Source organism: Larus michahellis, chromosome 18 (assembly GCF_964199755.1).
Source record: "Larus michahellis chromosome 18, bLarMic1.1, whole genome shotgun sequence".
Lineage (NCBI taxonomy): Eukaryota > Metazoa > Chordata > Aves > Charadriiformes > Laridae > Larus > Larus michahellis.
The window spans coordinates 2,019,355-2,044,870 of NC_133913.1; the positions used below are offsets into that span (position 1 = coordinate 2,019,355).

The following is a 25,516-nucleotide window of genomic DNA, read 5'->3' on the forward strand; positions in this document are numbered from 1 at the left end:
AAGCCCCCAGCTGGGTCTGAGCCCCCCCAGGGTGCTGAGCGGGGTGGCTGCAGCCCCCCCGAGCGCTCTCCCGGTGCTGCTCAGGGTGGGCAGGGGTGGGATCAGAGAGGGATCAGAGAGGGATCAGAGAGGGATCAGAGGGGGATCAGAGTGACCGGAGGTGGGATGCTGTGGCCAGAGGAGCCACGGGTGCGCGATGCCGGCGGAGGGCCCGGGGTCCCTCCCCGGGGCCGGGGATCCCCTCCTCGCCTCCCCAGCGTCGCCCCCTACTGCCCAGGCGGCCCCTCTCGCCCGCCGTGGTGAGCCCGGCCCCGGCCCCGCCTCTCCCGGGGCGGGCTGCGGCGCTCGGCTCTGCCGGGACTACAGCTCCCGTCGTGCCGCGGCGGCGCGGGGGGGGCCGGGCCGGGCCGAGGTGCCCGCCGGGAGCTCAGCCGGGGCCGGCGGGGTGCGCGACGGAGAGAGCCCCGGCCCCGCCGAACCGAGCCGGGCCGGGCCGGGCCGAGCAGCGGTGAGTGCCGGCCGGGAGCGGCCGCCCCTTCTCCGGGCTCCCCCCGGTGGGTAACGGGGCCCGGCCGGAGCCCAGCGGGCCCAGGCAAGGGGAGGCCGAGCCCCCTCCCCGGGAGCCGGCGGGGAGGCGGGAGCGGGGGAAGGTGCTTCGCGAAAGAAGGAAAAACACCCACAAACCCCCCGCAAAAAAACGCAGCTGCTGAAGTGGAGCCAGGAAGGTGCGGGGCGGTCCGGGAGGGGGAGCCCGGGTGGGAGCAGGGGATGCCCCGGCCCCCCGAGCGGGGGCGAGCGGGATCCGGGACCCCCGGCGCCCGGAGACACCCATCGCGCAGCCTTCCCCGGGCGTCGAAACTTTCCCTCTAAATTTCGCAGAAAAGGCGAAGGGGAGGCAGAGCCCGGCGGCTCTCGCTCCTGCTTCTCCTCGTCCCCGTGTCCCGTCCCTGGAGCTGCACCCCAGCTCCGCAGCCCCCGCTTTGTGCTCGGCGGACGCTCCTCGCTGCTCTCCCCGCTCCAGGCCCTCCTGGCTTCCCAAGGAGGAACCCGGCAGCTCCCGGGCTCAGACAGAGTCTCGGCAACTCCAGGCTGGATGGGGACACAAGTCTGTTTAGGGTCAGTCTTGGTCCAACCTCTCGCTCAGCTCCCTCCGAACCGCCGCGTTCGCTAACATCGCTGACGGGCTCAACGCTCTGGTTCAAACGCTGATGCCATCTCACAAAGAAGGGTTTAAAATATTTATTTGCTTGGGAGACGGTGATTGCTGTTGCTGCCGGAGATAGGGATCTCAGCTCCTCGGAGGCTCGCTGGGATCATAACCGCTTGTATTCTGGGAACACGGGGGAAGATGGAGCGAGATAAGCACCCAGCCCTCCTTCCCTCGCCTGCCCAGGTGAAGCTCCTGCCAAGGGCTGCGGCAGAACGGAGTGCCGGGCGTGGGGTACGATCCCGCCGTGTCCCGGGGAAGAGTGAGGTCCATGCCGAGCATGGAGGGGGCCGGAGTGCTGCGGAAGCCTGAGGGAACAGGCACAGATGGCAGTCACGCTCCTCGGGGGGCAAAAGAAGAAGCCGCGCCTTGGGGTGCTGCAGCTGGGGGTCCTCCAGCAGCCGATGGATGACAAAACGAGGGGAAAACTGCTGGTGTCATTTTGTTTCCCCTTTCCTCGGAAGCGGGGGGTTGCCACCACGCCGGGTGCTTGTGCTGCCAGCCCCGATGCTCACTCCAAGCCCCAGAGCAAGAGTCATTCCCAGCAGAGCCGGAGACAGGGAGCCGTCGATGGGACACGAAGGATCAGGCGGAGGAAGGGCTCCGCGCCATCCCAGCCCGCTCTTTGCCTCTGACCACAGTTGCGACTTTTCCCCTCCTTGGATGGACACCGGCCAGCATCAGCGCAATCCCGACCTTCACACTCCGTCTGGTGAAACATTAAAAGCTTTTCTGTCCCAAAAAAAACCCACTGCACAAGCAGGAAAGCAGAGCTTCGCGGCCAGCTGCTGCGGGGGCGGGGGGGAGCTGGAGTTCCTCCTGCTGTCGTGTTTCGCCTTGTTTTTCCTGCAGGTGAACAAATCCCCAGCGTAAAATCCAAAAGCAAACACCACGGGATCAGGGACGGGGGTAGGGATGCTTTGGCAACCCCGAGCAGAGCTGCGTGCGCAGTCTGGGCACAGAGCTCGGGCGAGAGCTGCAAACCCCAGCTCGGGAGTGGAAAAGACCCACAGATGAAATATTTTTCAGGTGAGGAAGAGGAGGATTTGAAAAGCACGCAGGATTGTCCTCACCGTAGGACCGAATGCTTGACCTCTCCATATCTCTCTTGCAAGACTGAATTAACCTCTTGGATGTTCTGGCGGTTCCCCCATCTCATTCTCTTTTACAAGCGAGGAAACTGAGGCACGGGGAGGAGAATTGCTTCACCTACGGCTCCTAAGCGTGGCCCTTTGCCACCCAGCTGCAGGTTTGCAACTGCCCTCGTCTGCAGAGGGGACCAAATAGCAGTCGCTCATTACTTTTTGAAAACTACACTTGTGCGCGTCCTCAAATGGAAATTCCCCTTTATGACTACACGGGGGGGAGGGCGCATCTCTGGCTGTGGGGCGTGCAGGAAGGGCTGCTGCAGTAGCCTTTGGGTAACAGCATGATTGCGAGAAAAGAGGGTCCCGACGAGGCCACCCGCTCAACCCCCCACTCCAAAGGGGAATCTTAATTTTTTCACTGTTTATGAAACACGATGTTAAAGCCTCCGACGAGACCACCGCTGGCTTTCCGTGGGCAAGCCTTCCCAACATCCGTCCTTCGGCATTAGCGAGCTGCCCCAAGTCTCAGTCGTGCCGTTGTCGCCACCGCGCCATTTGTCCCCTTCTCAGGACAGTGTCCTGTGTTTGAGGACAATTCCTCACGCCTCTCTCCGGCATCCTCTAGACTAAACAAACCCGTTTCCTTCGGTCTGTCCTTGCAGGTCATGTTTTTCCTACACCTCTGCTCATTCTCACTGCTCTGCCCTGGACTCCCTCCAGCTCCTCCCAGACCTGGACCGTGTTCTAGCCGAGGCCCTACCAATATCTCGCAGAATTATTTCCTATGTCTGGCGAACAGCGCTCCTGTTTATGCATTCCACAGGGGCGTTCGCTTTTTTTTTTTTTGGTTGTTGTTGCAACAACATGACTTTTTTGACTCATGTTCCACTTCACTGAAACCCCTAGATTTCCTTCTGAAAGCCCTTAGGAATTGCACCAGGTTAAGGATGGAGCTGCTCCCCCTGCGAGCACTGAAATGCCGAACTCTGTCTCCAAGTCCCGCTTCCAGACCAAGCGTCAGGCTTTTCTCTGGAATATCCAGCAGCCCGTATCCTTTGACCCAGGAGATGGGTGACAAGAAAACAAGCACTCCGCAGACCTGCAAGCCTCTTTTTTGATAATAAAAACCTTCTTCGGATACAAGTCCCGCAACTGACACCTGGGTAGCAGAGGCAGGCGAGCAGCCCTGCCTCACCGGAGCCTCCCACGCAGTTGAAGGAGGTTTGGAAGTCACTGTGAGCGTCCCAGGAGCTGCGGAGCCAAGCGTTGGCTTTGTGTCCTAACCCTGGGGCAGGAAGAGGGGAGAACGCCAGCTTCTGAAAGAAGCCAGGCCCAGCACTCCGCGAGGGAACTGGGAACAGCTGGCAGCGACAGACAGAGCGTAATGTTGGATCTGGCTCGGCATCGCCTCCTGAGACCGCAGGCTGAGAGCAAGAGAGAACAGCAAACGCCGTCTTCCAGCTGTGGGAACCAAAGCAGCAAAACCACGCGGCTAGGCGTCAGGAAACAGCCCTTGCCTTGGGGTCCCCCGTACAAGGAGGGACAGACCATATTATCGAATGAAACTACATTTCTGTGGGACAGGGACAAAGATGATTTTTATACAAGAGCTTCCCTGATCTCGGTATAGAGATATTCAGCTTTTACAGTGGTTCTAATTTGGGCCGTTCCCTGTAATCCCTGGAAACCAGTAAAACCAGAGCTCCCACCTTCCCAGAAAGCCTTAGAGCTGACCGGTGCCCGCTGCCGCTATCGGTGGCGCCGTCCAAAAAAGCCACTCCGATACCTGCGCTGCCCATAGGGCACCACTCCAGAGACTTGCTCGGAGAGGGTGACACTGTCTCGCTTCCTCGCCTTCCTGGTATTGTTTAGAAAAACCTCTCTCTCTATTCCTCCTACGTGGCAGCTGCTCCTTCCAGGTAGGGGAAGGGCCATCCTCTCTGCAGCTCTTGCTACCGAAATACCCTCCCAACGCGCTTTTCCTTCTTATCTCTAACTTTTTATGTTCCTCAAGAAGAAACTCACTCCATCCCCGCGGGGGAATTTTTTTGTTACTTTTTTTCTCCCCCTTGCAAGTCTTAAATTGGAAGGCAAAACACGTAAGCCAGACCAGGAGAGCAGAAGCCTCTAGAGCCGTGCAGAACCCTGTTAATTTAGTAGAACTAATTAGGAGATCTGTTGATACAAAGCTGCCATGCCTTTACTCTGCAAATACTTGTGTTCTTTTTTTGAGTCTAAGGTACACTGAACCTGTAAACACGTACGAAGCTTCATGTGCCGAATGCTTCCATGATTAACACAGGGACGATGACTTAAAAAGCGCTTAGAAGTATTCGTTTGAGTCTTGTCAGGCAATTGGGGGATTGAACCTTGACATCTTGGTTCCAAGAAGACATTTCGGCAGATCACAAGTAGCTTCTGTCACAGACAGGCTTCCCACACGTTATTGCCAAATCTCAACTGCTCCCGGATTTAGCTTCCCCTCAGGAACATCAGCTCTACAAATGGAGCTAATGAGGGGTAGCGAAGTGAACTGACTTGTGATTTTTTAGATCAAAAAACAGATTTCGGGTTTGCTTGACCAGCAAGAGGGTGCCTGACCGCTGCTGAGCTCACCTGAGGAATCTCCACGGAGGGTACCGCGATCCCAGCACTGACCTGACTCTGCTTTAGTTCCAGGGGTGCCCGTGTGACACGAGAGCCAAGATGAATGTGGGAACAGCGCACAGCGAGGTGAATCCCAACACCCGTGTCATGAACAGCCGGGGCATCTGGTTGTCCTACGTCCTCGGCATCGGCCTGCTGCACGTCGTACTCCTGAGCATCCCCTTCTTCAGCGTCCCTGTGGTTTGGACTCTTACCAACATCATCCACAACATGGTAAGGGAACAGCGTGGCTGGTTTGACTTCCCGTGGGCACGGAGAGGTAATCTCTCAGCACCACCTGTTTTTTTTGAGAGCAATATAGTAAGATTCTTGTTGAAACGATTCCTTTCTCTGTATTTCCAAAGATTCAGGGTAAGTTACTCAACCTCCACCCCTCAGACAGCACCTTTGCCTCTAGGTCATATATTTAAATCCAGCCTAGGTCCTGATGAGACAGCAAACATCTGCTGAGGCTGCTCAGAGGGGATGCAGAATTCATTTGCTTGCAGGGTTAGTCCCTTTGTCACATCCTCCTTAAAAAAGGAATGGCTGTGCCAGGCCCCAGAAGCTGGCAGGACGGCTTTTACTGCAGTTGATACAATCTGAATTGACTGCCTCAGAGGTTTGTGGGTTTTTTAAAAAAAAAAAAAAAAACACAAAAAAAACAAAAAAAAAAAGACAAAAACAAAAAACCCAACCAAGATTAAAATGCAAACTTTGTTCTGCTTAAAGTGAAAGATTAGTCCAGGAACAGCTTCTCCCTTTCTAAGGATCAGGTATCCAAACCATCGGGTGTCAGAGTGCTGTGCTGGGGTGCACAGGGAAGCACCAGCTGCGCATTCAGGGCGTGCAGAAGCCGCTGTGCTTCACTGCTCACTTCTCTGCCTCCACCATCCCACTGCGCAAGTCATGACATGCTGGGGTCCCGCAGCTGAGGAGCAGACCTCTCGGCAGCCGTTCACCCTCAGGCACAGGGGACAAAATACTTCAGAGTGGCAGCAATTGCTCTTGTATCCTTTATTTTAAATAACATCTCAGGTCAGGAGCATTCCAGAGACAGAAATGACACCCTTATTAGGGACCCTCATGCTAACGTTATTTACATCTCTAGCAGGGGGAAGAATAAACATAGGAAAAAACCAACCCACAAACCCACCAACTGGAGCTGCTTGGAGCTCAGTTCACGAGCTGCCTGCTTTTCATCCAGCTCCTTCCACTTCTCTGGCAGCTTAAACAATTAGGTCCTGGGAACAGAAAAGAGTTTAAAGGCCAGCAATGTCTATACTTAAAGACATGCGACGTAGCCAGACACTTAACTGTTTATCTGTGACTTGTGTTCCACTTCCAGAGGTTAACTCGTAATCAGAGCGGTAACAGAGCCTCACTGCCTACAGCTCTACCAGGACTTCTTTAAAAAGCATATAGCACCGCTGTTGCACGGTAGAGTGAGTCCATGCTAATCTCCTGATCCCAGAGATCCGAGTGCTGTAATCTTGCAACCACTTTCTTGGCTGATGTCCAGGAGTTGAACGGGAGGCCTCACATGTAACAGCCAAGCCCGAGCTAGCCCCGGCTAGCGGCCTTCCTCCCTAACTCTCGCTGCTTCGTTAGCCGCTGCAAGTTCGAGCGCGTTTCCCAGCAGCGACGATACATCCCTCTAGCGGAACAGCGCGCTGGTGCAAGCTCCCACAAGAGTTCTTGCTGAAGCCGAACAACTTCTGGTGGCATGGCGAGGGGCGTAGAGAACACTCTGTGTGCCTCACACCGCGTTTCTGTTTGCTACAGAGTATGTACATCTTCCTACACACCGTGAAAGGAACACCTTTTGAGACTCCGGACCAGGGGAAGGCTCGGCTGCTCACGCACTGGGAGCAGATGGACTACGGCGTGCAGTTCACGGCATCGCGCAAGTTCCTCACCATCATGCCCATTGTCCTGTGAGTATTTGGGGGCAGCCGAGCTGTCTCACGCACCTGTACCCATCAAGGCTTCTGCTGCTTGTGCTGTCCTGAGAAACAAAGACATGAAGCGCTGTAATTCAGCTTCCCCTCTCTCTTCCCCTCCTTTCCAGGTATTTTCTAACCAGCTTTTACACGAAGTATGACCGGATACACTTCATAATCAACACCATCTCCCTTATGAGCGTCCTGATCCCCAAACTGCCTCAGTTTCACGGAGTCCGGATCTTTGGGATCAACAAGTACTGAACTGCGTGGCTGGAGCGAATGGAAGAGGAGCAGGGGAGAGGGGGAGGTTCCTTCTCTCTAGTCCTGCTTCTTCACCCCCACGCACACTGGGATATAATTTCACAGCGGCTGTTTAAATGCAGTATCCAATAGACATATACCGCATGCTGGATCCTCATGCCCAATAAGTCTAAACAAGCTCCAGAGTAGAGTTTAGTGCAGAGCAGGATGCGTGACGCTGGGTTTCTTTTATTCCAGCGTCATAAATAGATGCAGATACACTGAGACTTCAAGGTACAACGAGGATGAATTCTGGGGAGATTGTCATCTATCCCAGACATTGAGTGAAGAGGATAGGGATGAGGGGAAAAGCTTTTAGTGCTGGTACTATTGCTGTGGTAAATGCACTTTAAAATATATTTCCCTTTCTGAAGCTAGGTGCTTTAAGCGATCTGTGGGGGAAATTCAAAGGGATACAGCCAGACTTTCCCAATACTTGATTGTTTCAGGGTTTGAGTTCCATTTTTGGGTGGGGGAGGGGGAAGAGAATGACAGATTTTTATTTTGCAATCTTTTAAGCCACTGAGAAAGGAAGTTCTTTTACTAAAAACAGCACAGGAAGGAACAACCTGCAATTTGACAAAGCTTTCAGTTTTCTACGGTACCATATGTGTGGTTCAGGGAAAAGCTCAATAGATCCTAAATCATACTTGTTATTTTCAGCTTATACCAGAATCCACCCGGATAATTCTGCTCCCCACCCTAAACCGCTAATTTTTAAGCGCGGTGAGCGTGCGAGCAGTACAGCTTTGGGTTAAGGGCTGGGGCGCAGGTCATTTTAATGATCAAATGCCGCTGAGCTACTTGGCACATGGTGACTGCACAAGCACAGGAGAAGCTGATTGATACAGGCCAAAGGAGAGACGGATGGCTGCTTGCTCTAATCAGTTAGTGACTATAATCGGAATTCTTCTCCTCAGTCCAGCTCCTTGGTCTCTTAAGGCTGTGTACATGTTACTGGGATTTGCCAGTGGATTTTACTGAGTATCCGACTCAAGGCAAGCGAGTGTTTGATTTCTGGCTTACCTGGAAGTCCGTCGCTCGGCTTCACGCACAAGTGCTGCGGCAGCGTCCCCTGAGCCCTTCGGTGGTCAGTGGCAAGGGACCTGCACCAGCAGCAGGCTGAACTGACCAAGAGAAGGATGCAACAGGTCACTGATGATAATAGATTATTTAGTATAGGAACAAAATTGAGCCTTTTTCCCATAAAGTTACCAGCTAGACAAAGCAGGTTTGCAGGTTTAGTTTTGCTGGCTGAGATAGCTTTCTAGTGTTCAAAGCAATCGGTTTTTCTTTTGGGTTGTGTGCCGGATGAAATGGGTTTTTTCCTCATGCTTCCCCTGTAAACTCATGAAAGCCTGTATTTTTGTTGTCTTAGTGCTTATATTGTCTCACACTTTTGACAATGGTATAAACATTTTAGATATGCTATTTTTGTTCCTGCATTAGCCAATTCTAGCTTTAGAGGTCACAGTGGATGTAGTCGAGTTCTGTTTGATGGTCTGAGCATAGGACACGGATAGGGGAACCTCAGGTTTGCGTATAAAATCTAGTACTACTCCAGGCATAATTTTAGGCAAGCTCCTTTACTGCTCTCTCTCGGACTTACTATTGGACTGCTGCAGAGAAGGGAAAAACATTTAGCGTACCTCAGAGGGCTGCTGGAAAGCATAGAGAATCATTACCTAATAGGTTTGAAATGTGGAAATATTTTAAGTGAAAAGGGAGCTTTGAAGAAGGTAGAAAGAGAAAAGAGTCTGGCTTGATACCCGAGTGCCGTTCTCCAGCGATGGAGTTTGACAGATGTGCAATCTACATGATGGGGGGGTTAAACCTTTTAACCAGCACGACATAAGGACTGCTGCTTTAGTTAAGGTACTATATACCCTAAAGCTAATATACTCTTTAAGATACTAGACAATGACTTTTGGGAAAAAAAAAAATAATATTGTTTTCAAAATAGAGATATTTCATCGATCAGCTAAGTACCTTTGAAGTGACTAGGAAATGAACAGTGTCGATGCCCGGTGTGCTTACAGAAAGGGCACTGCCCTCAGAGCTGTAGTGCCTGTCCTTAAGAGGATGGCTAAGGCTGTATCTGTAGTGCAGGCTGTATGTTGCTTAACAGATCTGAATGTCTGCCCGCAGACACAACTTACTTGCCAATGGTAAATCTCCAGAGGAAAGAAAACTATTTATTTATTTTGGTAAAATACAAGGGCAAAAACATCAGCTTTTCTGCAACAGAAACAGTCCCTATATGCTTAAAAATGTTACTCCTACATAGACAGACATATACTGGTTATTTCTAAGTATATGCACGTTACACAAAATCAAAGGAGTTTTGATATTTTTAGCTTAATTATAAATTGAAGGTAGGGTCAGCTTTACTCAATGAAGTTCAGCACTTCACACAGTTTCCTTGAAGGCCTTGGCATTATAGCAGCTGGGGGTTTGAGCGTGTTATTTGTGCTGTTAACTGACACTATGGACATCTGATTCTGTTTTGTTAAATTAAAGATCAACTGTAAAACAGAATGGGATTATAAACTTCTTTAAAAGGCAATTTTTAAAGCCTGAAGTCTAGAACATCTCGTTAGGCAAAGCCTTAATTATAATAGTAAGCTTTTCTGATTTACCTTGTTCACACAAGTGATTAAAATAGCCATTACACAGATATATTGCATGGGAAATGACATTCTTTACAACACAGGGATAGCATTTTTGCCATGCAATAACTGAAGTTAACTTGGACTCATACAGTTAATCCAATCAAGGAAAACAGAAATGAAAACTGGAGAAATATGGAAAGAAGTGAGAGAGCTGAAGAAAGACTTCATGTTAATAATGTGGTGTGTTAAGTATCTATGTAAGATTAATATTTACTTGGAACAATTATACAGCTGAGAGTATCTTCCTTAAGATACCACCTTAAGGGTAGGTATCAGAATTAATCAAAAATAGAAAGGAAACCATAAGTTAATTGTAATTAAACTGCAGTTGCTACTTGTTGGGTGTACCTGAGGTAGTTTTAAGTGAGAGAGTTTGGGTTCTGCTGGTGAAGCCTCACTCATGCGCTGGTTGCGTGGCTCCTTCCTGCCGGTGTCACAGAAGCGAGCGGAACCTGACTGAAGTTCGAGCTGACCATCTCCACTGCAGTGGTGTGGAAGCAACGGACACGGTTCTAGGTCTCCTGGAACTCTGTACTGAAACCACTTCTGGTTTATTTGTGTTTGCTAAATTCATATGGAAGTGAGTTCAGCACTGGAAGGCTAATCTTGTGCACACACACAAGTTCGAGCATAGTCAAAACACTAACACTGTCATGGGATAACTAATTTCTGAGAAAAGGTAGATTGGGACAGCATGGGCAGGACGAGGCATTTTCAGACATGCACTTGCGGCTAACACAGCAGTGATCTAAGGCTGAAGCCTACCTTTTTCATGGAGAACTGGAACGTGAGTGCAAAGACTGTCCATTCATTCTTTTAGGCTGTAGAATTTTCTCCAAGTACCTGCGTGAAAGAGATAATTGATCGTTATTGATTTTAAATGGGATTTTGTTCACATCACACTCAACAGATTTTCCTCTAAAACTTGTGCTGGCTTCCTGTATAGTGACTACAGCAAACGACTTCTGGAGACTTAAAGGCAGGCTCCATCCTGTGACCGAGAAACAATTACTGGAGAAGTAGGTACTTAAAATGCTTTTCTCTTTTGTCCTGCAATGAATGCAGGAGAAAAGCTTTAGAAAACCACCACCTGAACCGTTCACAGGCACTGGCAGAAGCCGGCCCTCTGCCCCATCTTGTCCTGGGCAAAACTGCTTCTAAGCCGCTGTTAAGACCAGGCAGGTATTCACACAGCGTGGCAGTCACTGCACCACGCAAGTCAGAACACAATCACCTACCGCCAGCCCAATGCTTCTGAGTTAGGGATCCCATCTTGGCATTTGTTTAACTTAGATAACAATATACACACAGTCCAACCCCTTCGCAGGAAAAAGGCTTTAAAAAAAAAAAAAAAAGCCTGAGAGATAGGGCTATTTGTCCCAAGTACTTTATTTTAATCATTAATTTTTTGTTTGTTTTAATAGAAGCACGGTACTGGCCCTTGAAAAGGGGACAGCAGCTGGTTACCATTGTTAACATATTAATATTTCTTATTGTGACTTACATTGCTTTATCATTGCCTATAATATCTTTTAAGCATGCGAGTGTTTGTGTATATGTATCCTCCTTGGATCAGTTTAAGTGAGCTAAATTAGTTGGGGTTTTTTTTAATGGAACATTCTGACATTGTACATAGTTTTAGGGGTTTTTTTCCAGTAGCCCTTCTTTTTGCTGTGTATACAGAAGTCTCATGTAGACAACTTTCTAAAATAAAGTGTGAATATTTTTATTACTCCTTTGTACAGTATTCTAAGAGAAACTAATAAAGTAAGTATTAATGTAAAAGCTTGCGTTTGATTCCTTGAAGTTTTTACATGGACAGGTTTTGCTTTAAAACAAGCATGGCAAATGAATACTGCACGGCAATCCCAAGCCCACCAAGCGATGGACTGAAGTAAAGCAAAGAGCTTGCAGCCCACTGCATGGATTCCTTCACAGGTACCGTACTGGTGAGTCACGCAAACCTTCTGCTACTAACAACGAGCCACAAATCATAGAAATGCATGTGCACCACTGTCGATAAAAGTGCCTCCAGAAACATAATATTGTCCCCTTGTCTACGCCACAGCTAATTAGTTAGCTGTCTCACGGGTTTAGTGAAATCCTCCTAAACCAGAACACATCATTCCTCATCCTAACAGATCAGAAGTATAAATGAAAACTAGAATCACCCTAGAAATTAAACAAATCTTATAGGAATGATACATCTGTAGAACAAGTTATCCACAGCCACTGTAACAGATCACGACGAGTTGACTCCACTCAGTGACAGAAACTTTCCAGAGAAAGAATTATGCAAGCAACAGGCTTTATGTGCCCTAATTTAGCCAGATACTTCCGGATCTCAGAACGGAAAGGTGGGGAGAGAATATTGCCACAGCCCTGCTGCTTTAGAGAGGCCATATCACTTCAGAAGCACAGCAGGCTGCTCTGCACATTGACCCGACGGTACAGGAGAAGCCATCCACTCCACAAACAGGCAAGTACATTTTTTAAGAGCTTTTGGTAAGGAAGAGGGGTGGAGCAAACTGTTCAGTTTGCTTGGTTCAGTTTCTCAGTCAGTTTTTATCTCTTTTTGAAGTCTCCCAAGGGAATGGGTCCCGTAGGTACTACTAAAATGATCCCACATTACGCACACAAGACCATTTCCCTTCCCCAGCTCCATCGCATACAACACACCATCCTTTGGGATGTAACAGTCTTCCTACTTTCTGGAAGAATCAGACTAAGTCAGACTCATTTTTCAGACCCCTGCGGGACACAAGGGAGAGGGAAAACATCCCCTCCATCCATTCATCTGAACTGTAAACAGGGATCAGCACCTCTTCTCTAAAGAGACTTGAAAACATAGGGTGCGGAAGAGGGGAAAGACCTGCCCGCTCTTCAGTAAGTAGAGGGAATTTTTTCATTTGTAGATCAAAGTCCTTCTTCATGTCTTAAGTACAGCAACTGAAGGACGCAGCTAAACACAAACTTTGAAGTAAAACCCAACTGCAACAGGAAACCAACAACAATTTTGTTTCTGCCTCTCAAACACCCTCCTCTGCAGGGAATACAGGCAGAGCACCAGCGGATACCTAGGTAGCTTTCCTGGGGTGATTTTTTTTATATATTTTGGGGGAGATTTGCCATAGAACAAGGTCTCCTACCTTCCTCCCTCAATGCAGTAACTGCCTCCCAGCACTTTCACTTCCTTGCAAAATAACAAAACAATTTTTCTAGCACTCTGTTTTGAAACAATGCTAACCCATTGCTGTCTGCCAGACAGGGGAAAACGCAGATGCAGTAAAAACCAGCAAGAAATTGCTCAAACTTTTTTCTTTTTAAACTTGCTGCAGGGGAACACATTAATTAAAGATTAAGCATTTAGGACCATGATAGGTCCTAGGTTAAGGAGAGCAATGTCTAGTTTAGTAATGAAAATTACTATGGTATGTACTGGTATATGTCACAAGATACCTTAATTGCAAGAACAATCACAGACTCCAGCGCTGAAGATCAGCGCCCTCAGGAACTGCAAGCTTTGGTCTCAGTCTGCTCCGTGACTGGGAGTTCATCAGCAAAGAGAGATGAGCCTAAACAAGCCTCGTTAACAAACCACAGCTCATACTCCTGCCTCTCCAAATACTTCCCTAGACACAATCCTCTGAACGCTGTGTCCTTGTACAGGCCTATGTGGGGTTTTTTGGGTTATTACCAATTTTGAAAAGTTCTCAGTAACTAAAAGCAACAAATACTCTGTTACAACCTTCTGCTTCTATTTAAAGTCATTCTGCTTAACTTGTCTTGCCTCTTTTCCTAAGGTACTTTGCTTTGGTTCAAAAATTCATCCAGCTGCAGCAGAATGATTAAAAAAGTCATCCAATCCATAGTAAATCAAATGGGTTCAGGATCAGACCTGGTCCTAGTTGACAGCATCTTAGACCACGAACAGATCAGACCTCTCTGTCTAGTGACAATCCAAGAGAAAAAAATGTTCCAGAAATCTCCCCACTACAGACGGGCACGTTTCAAACTTGAGGACGTGCTGCTGCCTGGAGAAGATGATAAAAGCACAGGTAAAGCCCACATTTATCAATCTTAAACTCACAATTTCCACAGACGAAACATTTGTACCATTTGTGGCTGAACTCTACCATGTCCCCTCTTTCTCTTGTATGCTTAACAGTTACAATACTGAGTCTGTGTAATCACACTTAAAGTAATGCATCGAATTATTTCAGAGTCCCTCTTTCCCAAAGGAGGCCATCGAGAACCAATGCAATTTACAGTCACAAAAAGTGTCAATGACAGAGTTGATGGTAATCTAAGCCTTCCTGTTGAGCCTGCAAACATAGAGGTGAACGCAGCTGCCTCCGCATCCAAAGAGTGGTCCATCAAGCTGGAGATGAACCACATACCGGTACAAGAAATTCAGGCACTTAGTACAAAAAGGTAAGGCAAGCACAAAGGGAGAACGCGCCCTCCGGTCATCCTCCTCTACCCCAACGGTTTTTCAACAGCCAAAACCCAAGATTAAGACCCGAGAGCATGCATTCTCCCTAACTATGAATACTTCTGGAAGACAGGAAAGAGAGGCGATAAAGATTCCTTAAGAGCTTTGTAATGCTTATAGATTTCTTTGCAATTCAGAAAGTAGGAACACCTCAACATAGAGTCAAGCCATCTTTTCTCACAGTTTGTACCTGGAGAGGAGCATATAAATCAGGACAGATCACCTGCATGACCTGCCAGGCAATGGTCTTGCTGCCCCACTTCCCCTCAGACACAGAAGGGAAACACATTGAGGACAGCAAGAATTGCAGCCCATTTTCTGCCATTTTTTCCCCCCGGAAGCCCCCGATGTTGTGATATTTACATGTACTCATGTAACATGAGAAAGGACACAAGCATAAGGTTCCTGGCTCCAAGTAGACTACAGTGGCTTTTGTCATAACTCACAGAAAAACAGCTATGATGTTGCAACCTTTTTCTCTTTTAGAAAAATAAATATGAATCACTCCTTCATTCAACAACTACAGAAATCAGGAGAGCGTTTACACATGGTGTATGAAACAATAGAAACCTCAGAAGACACCACCTGCAAAGCATCCTCCGAGATTGGGGGGGGCCTCAAGACCTGGATTTACGCCAAATTGTGTGCAAAGGTTTGATTTCTCTTCAGGCTCAGGAGTCAGTCCTTCCTAAAGATCTGCATGCCATCCACGCCTAGTAACAGATTTATTTTTTTTTCACCATTGACCAGGGCACTAGAGAGAAAAAACAAAGCATAACTATACCCAAGGGCTGCACTCTGGCATTCAGGGTAATCCCGCTGGACATTACAGATGGATCATGGGGTAGGTAACTTTCAGAATCTACCAATTTCTCCATTCAGGAAACAACGCAGGGGAGGAAAAACATTTTCTGAAGTATCATGCAACCTCGTGGCCACCCTTAGCTCACTTGCAAGGACATGAACATATGCACTACAAGTGAGAGAAATCACCTGGGAAAGGGACATAAATAGCGCATAACTTAGAAGAACTGCTTGGGAAAGAGATGCAGTTTAGTGGGGGAGGACTGGTAAGGAAATGAAAGAGGGATACTGGCAGTCTCAGCTCTAAGGCTCAGGAAGCACAGAGCTCCCGCTGAAAAACAGCAGAGGGCAGAGGTTTGTTTGCTTTGCTTTTCCTACTCAAAAGAAAAAAGCCAGAGAGAAAAAAGGGTGGCTGACCCTTCAGTGGGAAGACAGTCGTAAAAGACGCTTACGCTGGATAGGTAGAGAAAGGGAGGTCCGAGGTCCACAAAAACCTGCTGCAGGATTTTAGAGACCGCATTTGGCTTGGTTCCCCTATGCTCTGTGCTTCCCACGCCTGCATGGACCTTGTTGAGTGTCAGCTGTCACTTTAATTGACTTGTATTTTAACACACTTACTGGCCGATCCAGACCCTAACATAAGGCACGCGACAGCAAGGAACAAGGTCCAGGAATAACCAGTTCTAAATGAACTGGGCAGAAGACAGATGCGCTGCAGAAAAGCGCAAACACCCGTCTGACCTACAACTAGCATGCAAGAATTCAGACCTGGGATACCAGTATCTTCCGCTTTAAAAACAACACTGGGGAAAAAACCACCCATCCAGCTTTAAGTATTTTTCTAAATCGGCAATGCCCTTTTTATCCTGTTGCAGATCTTGACTATTTCACATTCCAAACCAAATCACTGCTCGTATCTGATGGTAAGCAATGCATTTTACTACTTTGACTTGCACTACTTCTACCCGCTTTGGGTGAGATGGAATTTCTCAAGATAAACACAAACCTCCAAAAGCAATGTGTTTTCTGTAGAGTGTCATCTATTACCTGAGACATGACAACTGTCCCACTCAAAATTGAACACTGCTTTTGAAAACACTCATAGAAATATGTGAAATTCTAAGTTTAGGGGTGCCAGGGAACCTCTTGTGGGACTGCCTAGTTTAGAAGTGACATATTTGGACTCTTTCTGTTTTTCAGGTTTCTCAACAGGAAAATTAGGAGAACTGGAGGTAGAAGTTAGAGGCACTTGTCAAGTTCTGTCCAAGTTGTCTCTTGATGTGTCTGTCATACTTTTAAAAGCCATCAAAGCTGTGATGAGAGACAGGAACCTCTTTCAAGAACTGACCCAGAAAGTAAGTAAAGTTCTTTTTACTGCCAGAATTCATAAATACAGAGACATCCATGATCACACCTCTTGCCCCAGAGGTCATCTCTCCTGTGCCACAACTATCAATCCGAAAATCCTTCACGCAGCACATCTGCCTGGTCTCCATCACCCTACAGAGAAAGGCGGCGCTCAGGAGACAGTCAAGTGCTGAAATATGTCCTGCTATATATCCTAGCAGATCTACCTGCAGGTATCACACCATTTAAATTTCATATTCTGTCTTTAACTGGAGCCAGTGTGAACACTAAAGCCTCAATTACAGCCTCACAAATAGCTTAGGGAGGGGAGGCAGATATTACATTGCTGCTCACATGCTTCTGTAGTTAGACCGGAAGGGATTATCAGCAGTTTCTTCTCTTAAATCCTGATGTTTCTTTTTCTTACCCCCCTAGATGGAAGCAGTTCTTCATGAAACTGGTAGTTGTGAGCTGAAAACAGAAAGCCCAGACTTAAAAAACCTGTTGAGCATCTTACAGTATTCTTCAAGACAACTTCTCCTTCAGATGGCAGGAGCAATCGCCTATGTTCTTGACGCGTTAGACGGTAAGGCTTTCTGTCCATTTTCACAGAGAAATCCAGTAGCAGCAGAATATATTAAGAGCATTCTACCAACAAGACTAACAGAGTATAGAAACCTTACAGAGTGAGAGACTTACAGAGGATTTACATAAAATAATTTCTTAGGTTGTGGGAATGAAGTTGGTTTATGCTGAGAGCACAGGCCTGTCCATAGCAGCCGCTGTTCAGCAACAGCCGGAGAGTCGCAGAGCAGCGACTGCCAGGAGTGTTATACCAGATTATCACTGGGTCCAGGAAGAGCATGCACAGGGGGATCCTTGAAAAGATGGCTTGACATCAGAACTGAAATGTGAGTTAAGACAGCAAGACCATCTTACAGAAAGAGCAGTGCAAATTCCAGGGTTCTTCTCCCAAGGCTGCCACAAAACATGGTTTGAATCTCCCCTCCACCCCCTTGGTCTCTACACTCAACACCACCATCACCTGTACCCAGAAGAACAGCTGTATTCATCTCACAGGGGGGCTGCACTAACCATTTAGTTTAAAATACCTGAAGAACTTTTGACCAAGCAGGCATTCCCTGCAAGACAGCCGACGGTCACCCTTCTCATCTCGCCAGTTGTCTCTGAAACATTGGTGGGGTTGGTTTTCTTTTTGGTACAAACCTGTTTTAATTCTGCAGAACTAACGGAGGATCAGTTGCTGCTACTGCTGGAGTCCTTGGAAGAGAAGATTGTGCCCCAACAGCTTAAGCTGGTGAGAGAAAATACATCACATTTGGTTCAAAACGAAGGGGGAAAGCAGTGTTATTTTACATAAAGCAACATTTAAGATGATGATATAGGTAGCAATATCACAACTTAAGGTAACACTGGGAAGAAGGGAAGGAATAATTGCTTCAAACTTGGCAGGGATCAAAATACTCACTTCAAGAAAAAAAATCCCAAGACATGAAGACCTAAGATTTCTAACAACTGTTTTGCTGGTAATAAACATTAAATTGGACACAGCTGACTACCATTTTTCTTTAAATGGTAATCAGCATTGTCTGGCATCTTTGGCTCAAAAAAACCTCCCAAAACACACTACAGTTTTAACTTCTTGGACATAATGAATTCACAAGAAACTGGGAACTGAATACATGAGCATGATAATTTTTCAGGGTGAAAAGTCTCATATAAAGATGTGGATTATTTTGTGTGCCTGTAAGATGGTAAAGTACCTCACAAGTCAAAGAGATCGTTTACGTACTTAATGACTTCTGCAGACAGGAGCATTAAAATACTGATTTTGCTTTTTTTGTTGTTGTTGTGAAGGTTGCGGCTATCTTGGAACACAACATAGAAAAAAAGGTGAATTTCAGGGTGGATGCCAGCTTGCTCTCCTTCTCACAAGAGAAGGAACAAGAATTGACCATTGCAATGGTTGAGATGAGTGGAGTGACGCTCCAGAAAGACGGTTCTGTTGTCTGTATGGAAGATGCCTTCCCGGCCCTAGCAGCCCTGTGCGTGTCTCTGTATGTCCTCTGTGTTCTGAATAAATAGGTTAGGTTACACGTGTCCTCCCATCAGGAGTGACTTAAAGGGAATCATTTGACAAGTGTGTTACTGCAAGACAGTTTCTCTCTCTAAACCTCACACCCACATAGGTGAGATATTCCTTATTAATGCTCCGTGCTGATTTGAAATTATTAGGAAAAGCAGACTTAAGGCAAGAAAGCTCCTTATGGAAGCCAGATACCAAAGCTGATTTTTCTTTCCCCCCATACAAGTGCAGAGTGCCAACTGAAAAATCCAGCAGCTCAAATAATCACAAGCCTATCAGCTGCACTTTATGTGATTCTGCTTTTCCTAAAAAAAAAAAAAAAAAAGCTAGCACACAGCTGCCCATGCAATCAATAAGGTACAAAGGAATCAATCAGCAATAATTCCCTTATCCTGGTCACACTTGTGATTCATGCATGACTTGTTAAGTGTTAGAAATCTGTAGGATCTCACACCCCTGGTAGAGCAGCACCTCCACCCCAAGATCACACCCCCTACCAGCGAGGAACAAATTACAACATCGCACAACAACTCTACACACGCTTCGATGACTGCTTCGTAAATAAAAAATAATTATTTCATAATGAATAACTGGCTGTTCTTAAAGGCAATTTTTTTTAATCTGCAGGTATTTTCAGTCACTCAGCAGCGCCGTCTGCCTGGAGGCCCGGCTCCCCTCAGGCTACGGGCGGAAGGGGGTGCCCTCAGCCGGGGCCAGTGCTGCTTACCTGGGCGGTCGCTGATGGCTCTAGGAACACTGCCAGCCCAAGTTAGCCCGCCCACACCACGTACCAGCCACGGGGGAAGCCGAGCCCCGGGCCCCTCAGGGCCGTGTGGGGAACCGGCGGCCGCTCCCGGGGCCGGCGCCTCGCACCTTGCCTCAGCGCGGCAGCCGAGGCGCGTCCGCGCATGCGCGGCCCGACGGGCGGGAACCGCCGAGCTTGGGGCGGAAATACCCGAACGTCGGCCGGAAATACCCGAGAGTGTGGCGGAAACGGCCGAAGTGGCGTGGCGCTCGGCGCTCGACCGTGCGGGCCTGGCAGGTGAGGGCGGGTGCGGCTGGTCGTGCCTGGCGACTCCCGGCGTGCCCCGCGGTTGTTGCAGTGTCACGGCCGGCCCGGCGCGCCCGGCCATGAAGCAGGAGGGCGCATCCCGCCGCCGCGGCGACAAGGCCAAGGCCCCCCCCGACGGGCCGCCGCCCGCCCCCCCCGACGTGGAGATGCAAGAGGAAGCGGCGGCGACGACGACGACGGCGGCGGCGGCCGAAACCGGCGGGGAGCGGCAGCCGCAGCGAGAGCTTGACGCCATCACGTTGGAGGGTGAGGGGGGGGGGGACGAGGCCTCGGGCTGAGGAGAACGGGACCGGAGAGGGGTCCCTGTAATGGTGATCTGTGTTGGGGGGGGTGTCGGCTGGGGGTGTGTCCGTTGTGGGCGAGAGGGACCAGGATCAGCTCAGGGGAGCCTCCGTGAGGGATCCCTGGAGGAGGAGGGGGGAGGGCTGGGGAATGGGGGGGGCTATAGTGAGGCCGCCGGGGGAAGCGGGGGGGGGGGTATCCTTGTAGAGGAGGGGGTAGTGGGGGGATGCCTGCGGGGGAAGGAAGGTGCGGGGGGGTTTATGTGAGGGAGAGGTGCTGGAAAGGGTGTTGGAGAAGGGAACGGGGGGGTCGCTGTGGGGAAAAGGAGTTGGAGGGACAGGGAGGGGAGGTGGAGGTGTGTTTTTGGGGAGCCGTGGGAGAGTCGCTGTGAGGACGGGGTGTGAGGAGCAGGGGGGACTGCAGAGATGCTGTGGTGGGAGCCTGTGGGGCTGCAGAGGGAGGATGGAGCCCACAGGGGGCATGAAAGGGAAAGGGACCTCTGGAGGGGCCTTCTCTGAGAAGGGATGGCCTGGGGTCAGATCAGGTCACACAGGACACGGAGGCCACACAGCCCCGGTGCCATGAGGGGACAGAGGGACCCGACAGCAGCAGGATGGGGCACGTTGTACCTGGAGGGATCCTGGCACCGGCTTCGCTCTGGTGCATCCTTTGGCAGAGGCCTCTGGGAGATGCCTGTTGACAGCGTATCTCTTGTGCTCCCACAGATATCAAAGAGCACGTGAAGCAGCTGGAGAAGGCCGTGTCGGGGAAGGAGCCGCGCTACGTCCTCCGTGCCCTGCGGGCTTTGCCCTCCACCTCCCGCCGACTCAACTCCAACGTGCTTCACAAAGCCATCAATGGCTTCTTCACCTCCAACAGCACCGTGCGGGACTTCCTCCTCAGCTTCCTGGAGGAGGTACGGCAGCAGGGGATGGGGATAGGCGGCCAGCTGCGGAGGGCACGCTTTTCCCACAACGAGGAGCCACTGTGTGGGGCAGGAGGGCACTGGGAACGGCAAGGGCTTGGGGATGTTTGGGACGTGCTAACACGGCTGCTCAGGAGCGCATGTGAGATGAGATGCATCGCTGCAGCTCTTGGCAGGGATGGGACGGTAGTGCCGGCAGCCTGGGCTGGCTCTTGTGTCACACCTCAAGCAGAGCTGTCACCGGGGTCAGGCTGGGGACAGGCCTCGCTGCAGGCAGAGGCATGAGGAACACTGGAACACTAGGAGGGTGGCAGCGGCGTGGGAGGGATGGGGGTCCAGCACGTCTCTCTCCCCCAGTCTATGGACACGGAAGCAGAGCTGCAGTTTCGCCCGCGGACGGGGAAGGCAGCCTCAGCCCCTCTCTTGCCAGAAGTGGAGACCTACCTCCAGCTGCTTCTTGTCATCTACCTGATGAACAGCAAGAGATACCCAGAGGTGAGATTCCCTGAGCTGCCGGCTCTGAAGCTGAGCTACTCGTCTGGCGCTCCTGCAGCAGGCAGGATCTGGGGAGCCTCAGGGAGCTGCCTGTCTGCAGCCCCACGCTTTGCCCTTTGTTTTGGCTGTGTTTGGAGGCAGCTCCCAGACTCAGCCCTGCAGCCCTGGCAGTCTCTGCTCTTCCTGGGCAGCACTTCCTCTGCTCTGACCTCTCTTCCCCTCCTGCAGGCTCAGAAAGTCTCTGATGACCTGATGCAGAAGATCAGCTCTCAAAACCGCCGGGCTCTTGACCTGGTGGTGGCAAAATGTTATTACTACCACTCGCGCATCTACGAATTCCTGAATAAACTCGATGTGGTCAGGAGGTAGGGTGGGTCCTGGGTGCGGGCTCTCCCCAGTCTTGGTCCTGCGCACCCCGGTGAGCGGGGCTGTTTCTTTCCTCCTCCCTGACACGCTCGCTCCCTTTCCTGCAGCTTCCTGCACGCCCGGCTGCGGACGGCCACGCTGCGCCACGACGCAGACGGGCAGGCCACCCTCCTGAACCTGCTGCTGAGGAACTATCTCCACTACAACCTCTATGACCAAGCGGAAAAGCTTGTCTCCAAGTCGGTGTTTCCCGAGCAGGCCAACAACAACGAGTGGGCTCGGTACCTCTATTACACAGGTGAGATGCAGAGGGTCCCGCGTGGCGCTGGCAGGTCGGGCTGCCCCCGAGATCAAGGGCTCTGGTTCCCCAGAGAACCCGTTTGAGCAGCTGGAGGTGGGGCAGGATTTGAAGCCCCATCCGAGCGTATCCAGTTGGATTCACTCGGTGGCTTTTCCAAACGCCTTCTGCCCTGTGTGAACGCAGGGCGCATCAAGGCCATCCAGCTGGAGTACTCGGAGGCGCGGAGGACCATGACGAACGCCCTGCGGAAGGCACCGCAGCACACGGCCGTCGGCTTCAAGCAGACGGTGAGCGGGGACAGGAAGCTTGTGGGGTTCGGTACCTCCCGGGTCCCCAGGGAAGCTGCCACCCTCAGAAGAAGGGCTCACCGTCTCTTTTTCTGCTCAAGGTGCACAAGCTGCTCATCGTGGTGGAGCTGCTGCTCGGGGAGATCCCAGACAGGCTCCAGTTCAGACAACCCTCCCTCAAGCGGTCGCTCATGCCCTACTTCCTCCTGACCCAGGGTACGACAGGCCGCTCCTGCCCGCGCTCGGTCCCTCTCTGGTGTCTTGGCGCACCGTCCCGTGCTCTGAGGGAGCAGCGGGGGTTTCTCCCCTCTTCCCTCGATGGGACTCAGCCGCAGACTCCACCTGGGGAGGAGGAGGCAGCCCCTAAGCAGAGGGGCTGGCGGGCCCGGGAGCCAGCCGTGCCTCGCTCTCCCCACCCCGGCCCTCGCTCCTTCCCCAGTTAACACATTGTCTCCTCCAGCCGTCAGGACCGGGAACCTGGCCAAGTTCAACCAAGTCCTCGATCAGTTTGGGGACAAGTTCCAGGCCGACGGCACCTACACCCTGATCATTCGTCTGAGGCACAACGTCATCAAGACGGGTAGGAGACTGTCGCTGGGGTGTTTGGGGACGCCATCACGGCCGGTACCGGGGGCTTGGCGGGCCTGGGGCTGCCTGGACGGGGGGCTCCACTCTCGTTCCTCCCGCGCAGGTGTCCGTATGATCAGCCTCTCCTATTCTCGCATCTCCCTGGCCGATATTGCCCAGAAGCTGCAGCTGGACAGTCCGGAGGATGCCGAGTTCATCGTCGCCAAGGTAGCTGCCTATGAAGTCCTGTCCCTCTGGGTCCCGGGCTGCCCGCAGCCCCCGGTTCTCGCAGTTGGCCTTGCTCTCCCGCCTCTGCCCAGTCCCTGCAGCGCTCCTTGCCTGGGGCAGCTGCTGGTTTTAGGTTGAGACCCCTCCAGGGGCCGATGGGGACACTCAGGGCACCAAGTCCCCTCTCTGTGCGCTGTGTCCTGAGCCCAGCGCTCCTGTCACAGCAGCCAGCTCCTCCCTTCACTCTAAACTGCTGCCTCAGCCCTCGGAGACAGCGGGTGCCCTGACCACGTGCCCTCCGGCTTGCAGGCCATTCGGGATGGCGTGATCGAGGCCAGCATTAACCACGAGAAGGGTTACGTCCAGTCAAAGGAAATGATCGACATCTATTCCACCCGGGAGCCCCAGCTGGCCTTTCACCAGCGCATCTCCTTCTGCCTCGACATCCACAACATGTCCGTCAAGGTGAGCGCGGCAGGTCCCCGCCTGAAGGGGACAGCAGGGCAGAGATGCGGCGTTTCTCTGCTCAAGCTTCTCCTCTCCCTTTTTCCCCCCCCACTCCCAGGCCATGAGGTTCCCACCCAAATCTTACAACAAGGACTTGGAATCTGCAGAGGTGAGATCTCATCTGGGTCTCGGGAAACGGCTTGTGCTGCACCCCAGTGGCCACCGAGGCCACGGGAAGGACGCGGCTCCTGGCCCCCAGCTGCCACCAAACCTCTGCCTTTGCCTTCCAGGAGCGCCGGGAGCGCGAGCAGCAGGACCTGGAGTTCGCAAAGGAGATGGCAGAGGACGATGATGACGGTTTTCCGTGACCCTCTGGCCTGGCTGTATTTTTTTATTTGTCCCTAGGGAAGATGCTGTCTGAGCGGAGCTCCCCCACGCAGCCCCGGTCCCCCCGTCTGCCTTTCTTTTATAAATACCTGCATGTCTGTACTGTGGGAGGGGGACACGGGGGTTCCCCGGGCCCGCAGCCACAGGCCCTGCTCTCCCGTCCCCCTGCCACCCGCAGCGGGAACCCCCTTCCCCAATAAACAAACATTCTTTTAAGGTTGCTTGTGATCAGTCGTCGCTGAGCCCGGCGGAGGCGCAGACCAGCCCGTGAACTGGGAGCTCCTGGGGCGGCAGGGCCAGGGCAGGCGGGGGGCAGGAGCCGCGGCTCTGCGGGGACCGTGGGTGCCCCCAGCTCTCACAACAATAATGGGGTCAAACTTTGTTAAGCTTCAATTATGACTTTTAAAATAAAAGTTGGAAAAACACCAGCCTGGTGCCTGCTCCTGCCGTGGGTTTGTTGTTGTGTTCTGTTACCTGCTCCCCTCCGCCGGGCTGGGGACGGGAGCCGGGGCCAGCTCTGACCCAGATGCCCCCCACCCCAGGGCTGGATCTGACATCCCGGCTGCGCTGGCAGCTCAGGGACGGGGTGTCGGGGGGCTCTGCGACCCTTGGGGGCCAGCCTGGAGCTGAGCCATGGGCCCCCGGTGCTCAGTGGCAGCATCTGAACACCGTCCCCTCGGCTGGACGCCTTCTGCTCCGGCCGCGGGATCCTGTTTCCCAAAAGCCGCTTCCTTCTGTGGCCGCAGGCAAAGGCCAGAGCGGGGATTACTGGGACCAGCACCGTGAGCGCAGGTCTGTGCACGGGAGGGGAAAGGGCTGAGCCCCGGCACCCCCTCACCCTGCCGGGAAAGGCACGGGGGGGTCAGGCTGGGCACTCTTTGCGTCCCCCCCCAGCCCCACAGACACCCGCAGCGGGGACAGGGGAGACGCAGCTACCTCGGGTGGGTCCCGCCAGCAGCTGGACTCAGCTGGGCTCACCCTCTGGGGAAATCTGGGAATCTCCCGGCACACCCAGCCAGGGGCCAGGGCTGAAGTGTGGGGCTGCCCCGGGGCCATGAACGCAGCCTGTCCCTGCTCCGGGGCCACCCCGGGGGTCCCTGAGCCAGACCCCACGGCCAGGGCGCAGCGGGGAAGGCGAGAGCTCAGCTAGCGCCGGGGGGGGTCGGATGCAGCACAGGGGGGACACAGGGACACCCTGGAAGCGCTCGCTCCTTGTCAGAGGCCGAGGGTGCCCGGGTCGGGACCCGGGGGCAGGAAGGGTGGCCACAAGGCAGAATCACGGAAAGGTTCGGGTTGGAAGGGACCTTAAAGACCGTCCAGGGACACCCCCCACCAGATGCCCCCGTCCAACCTGGTCTCGAACACTTGAAGCGCAGCGGGGCGGGCGGCCGGGACAGTCGCCGGGGCCAGGCCGGGCCGCGTTGACCCCGTGGTGGGGAGGGGAGGGGGGGGTTGCGCTGGGCCATCTCCGCCGCCCGCGCCCCAACACCCACAGGGTTTCGGCTCCGGCCACCACTTCCTTCCTTGGAAAGCTGACGGGGGCTTTG

General features: G+C 51.8%; 2 protein-coding genes and 1 long non-coding RNA gene across 7 annotated transcripts; 2 read left to right on the top strand and 1 right to left on the bottom strand.

The window, feature by feature from the left end:
• Positions 1–377: 377 nt before the first annotated feature.
• On the top strand, positions 378–11,644 carry ORMDL3 (ORMDL sphingolipid biosynthesis regulator 3). Of its 4 annotated transcripts, none has more exons than XM_074561635.1 (4): positions 378–508; positions 4,969–5,175; positions 6,727–6,878; positions 7,013–11,644. In XM_074561635.1, exons 2-4 carry the CDS (start codon positions 5,002–5,004, stop codon positions 7,146–7,148), a joined length of 462 nt encoding a protein of 153 aa, XP_074417736.1. In that variant the 5' UTR covers positions 378–508; positions 4,969–5,001; the 3' UTR covers positions 7,149–11,644. The 4 variants fall into 4 exon arrangements, with proteins under 4 accessions (XP_074417736.1, XP_074417738.1, XP_074417739.1 ...); XM_074561637.1 differs by having other exon boundaries at positions 415–554; positions 7,013–9,133; XM_074561638.1 differs by lacking the exon at positions 378–508 and adding an exon at positions 610–725 and having other exon boundaries at positions 7,013–9,133.
• LOC141732527 (uncharacterized) lies at positions 5,944–19,526 on the bottom strand. Its single transcript, XR_012584130.1, has 5 exons — positions 19,340–19,526; positions 17,733–17,820; positions 10,625–10,702; positions 8,214–8,314; positions 5,944–6,949 (listed from the first exon to the last, which is right to left on the bottom strand). It is a non-coding gene; the product is annotated as an uncharacterized LOC141732527 (long non-coding RNA).
• Positions 13,684–24,416, top strand: PSMD3 (proteasome 26S subunit, non-ATPase 3). 2 transcript variants are annotated; one of them, XM_074561632.1, is made up of 20 exons: positions 13,684–13,917; positions 14,083–14,293; positions 14,841–15,006; positions 15,105–15,198; positions 16,034–16,081; positions 16,359–16,513; positions 16,941–17,091; positions 17,750–17,823; positions 19,240–19,930; positions 20,692–20,882; positions 21,249–21,386; positions 21,615–21,751; positions 21,860–22,050; positions 22,237–22,340; positions 22,442–22,556; positions 22,801–22,920; positions 23,032–23,135; positions 23,445–23,600; positions 23,701–23,751; positions 23,873–24,416. In XM_074561632.1, exons 1-20 carry the CDS (start codon positions 13,704–13,706, stop codon positions 23,948–23,950), a joined length of 3,189 nt encoding a protein of 1,062 aa, XP_074417733.1. In that variant the 5' UTR covers positions 13,684–13,703; the 3' UTR covers positions 23,951–24,416. The 2 variants fall into 2 exon arrangements, with proteins under 2 accessions (XP_074417733.1, XP_074417735.1); XM_074561634.1 differs by lacking the exon at positions 16,034–16,081.
• Positions 24,417–25,516: the final 1,100 nt, after the last annotated feature.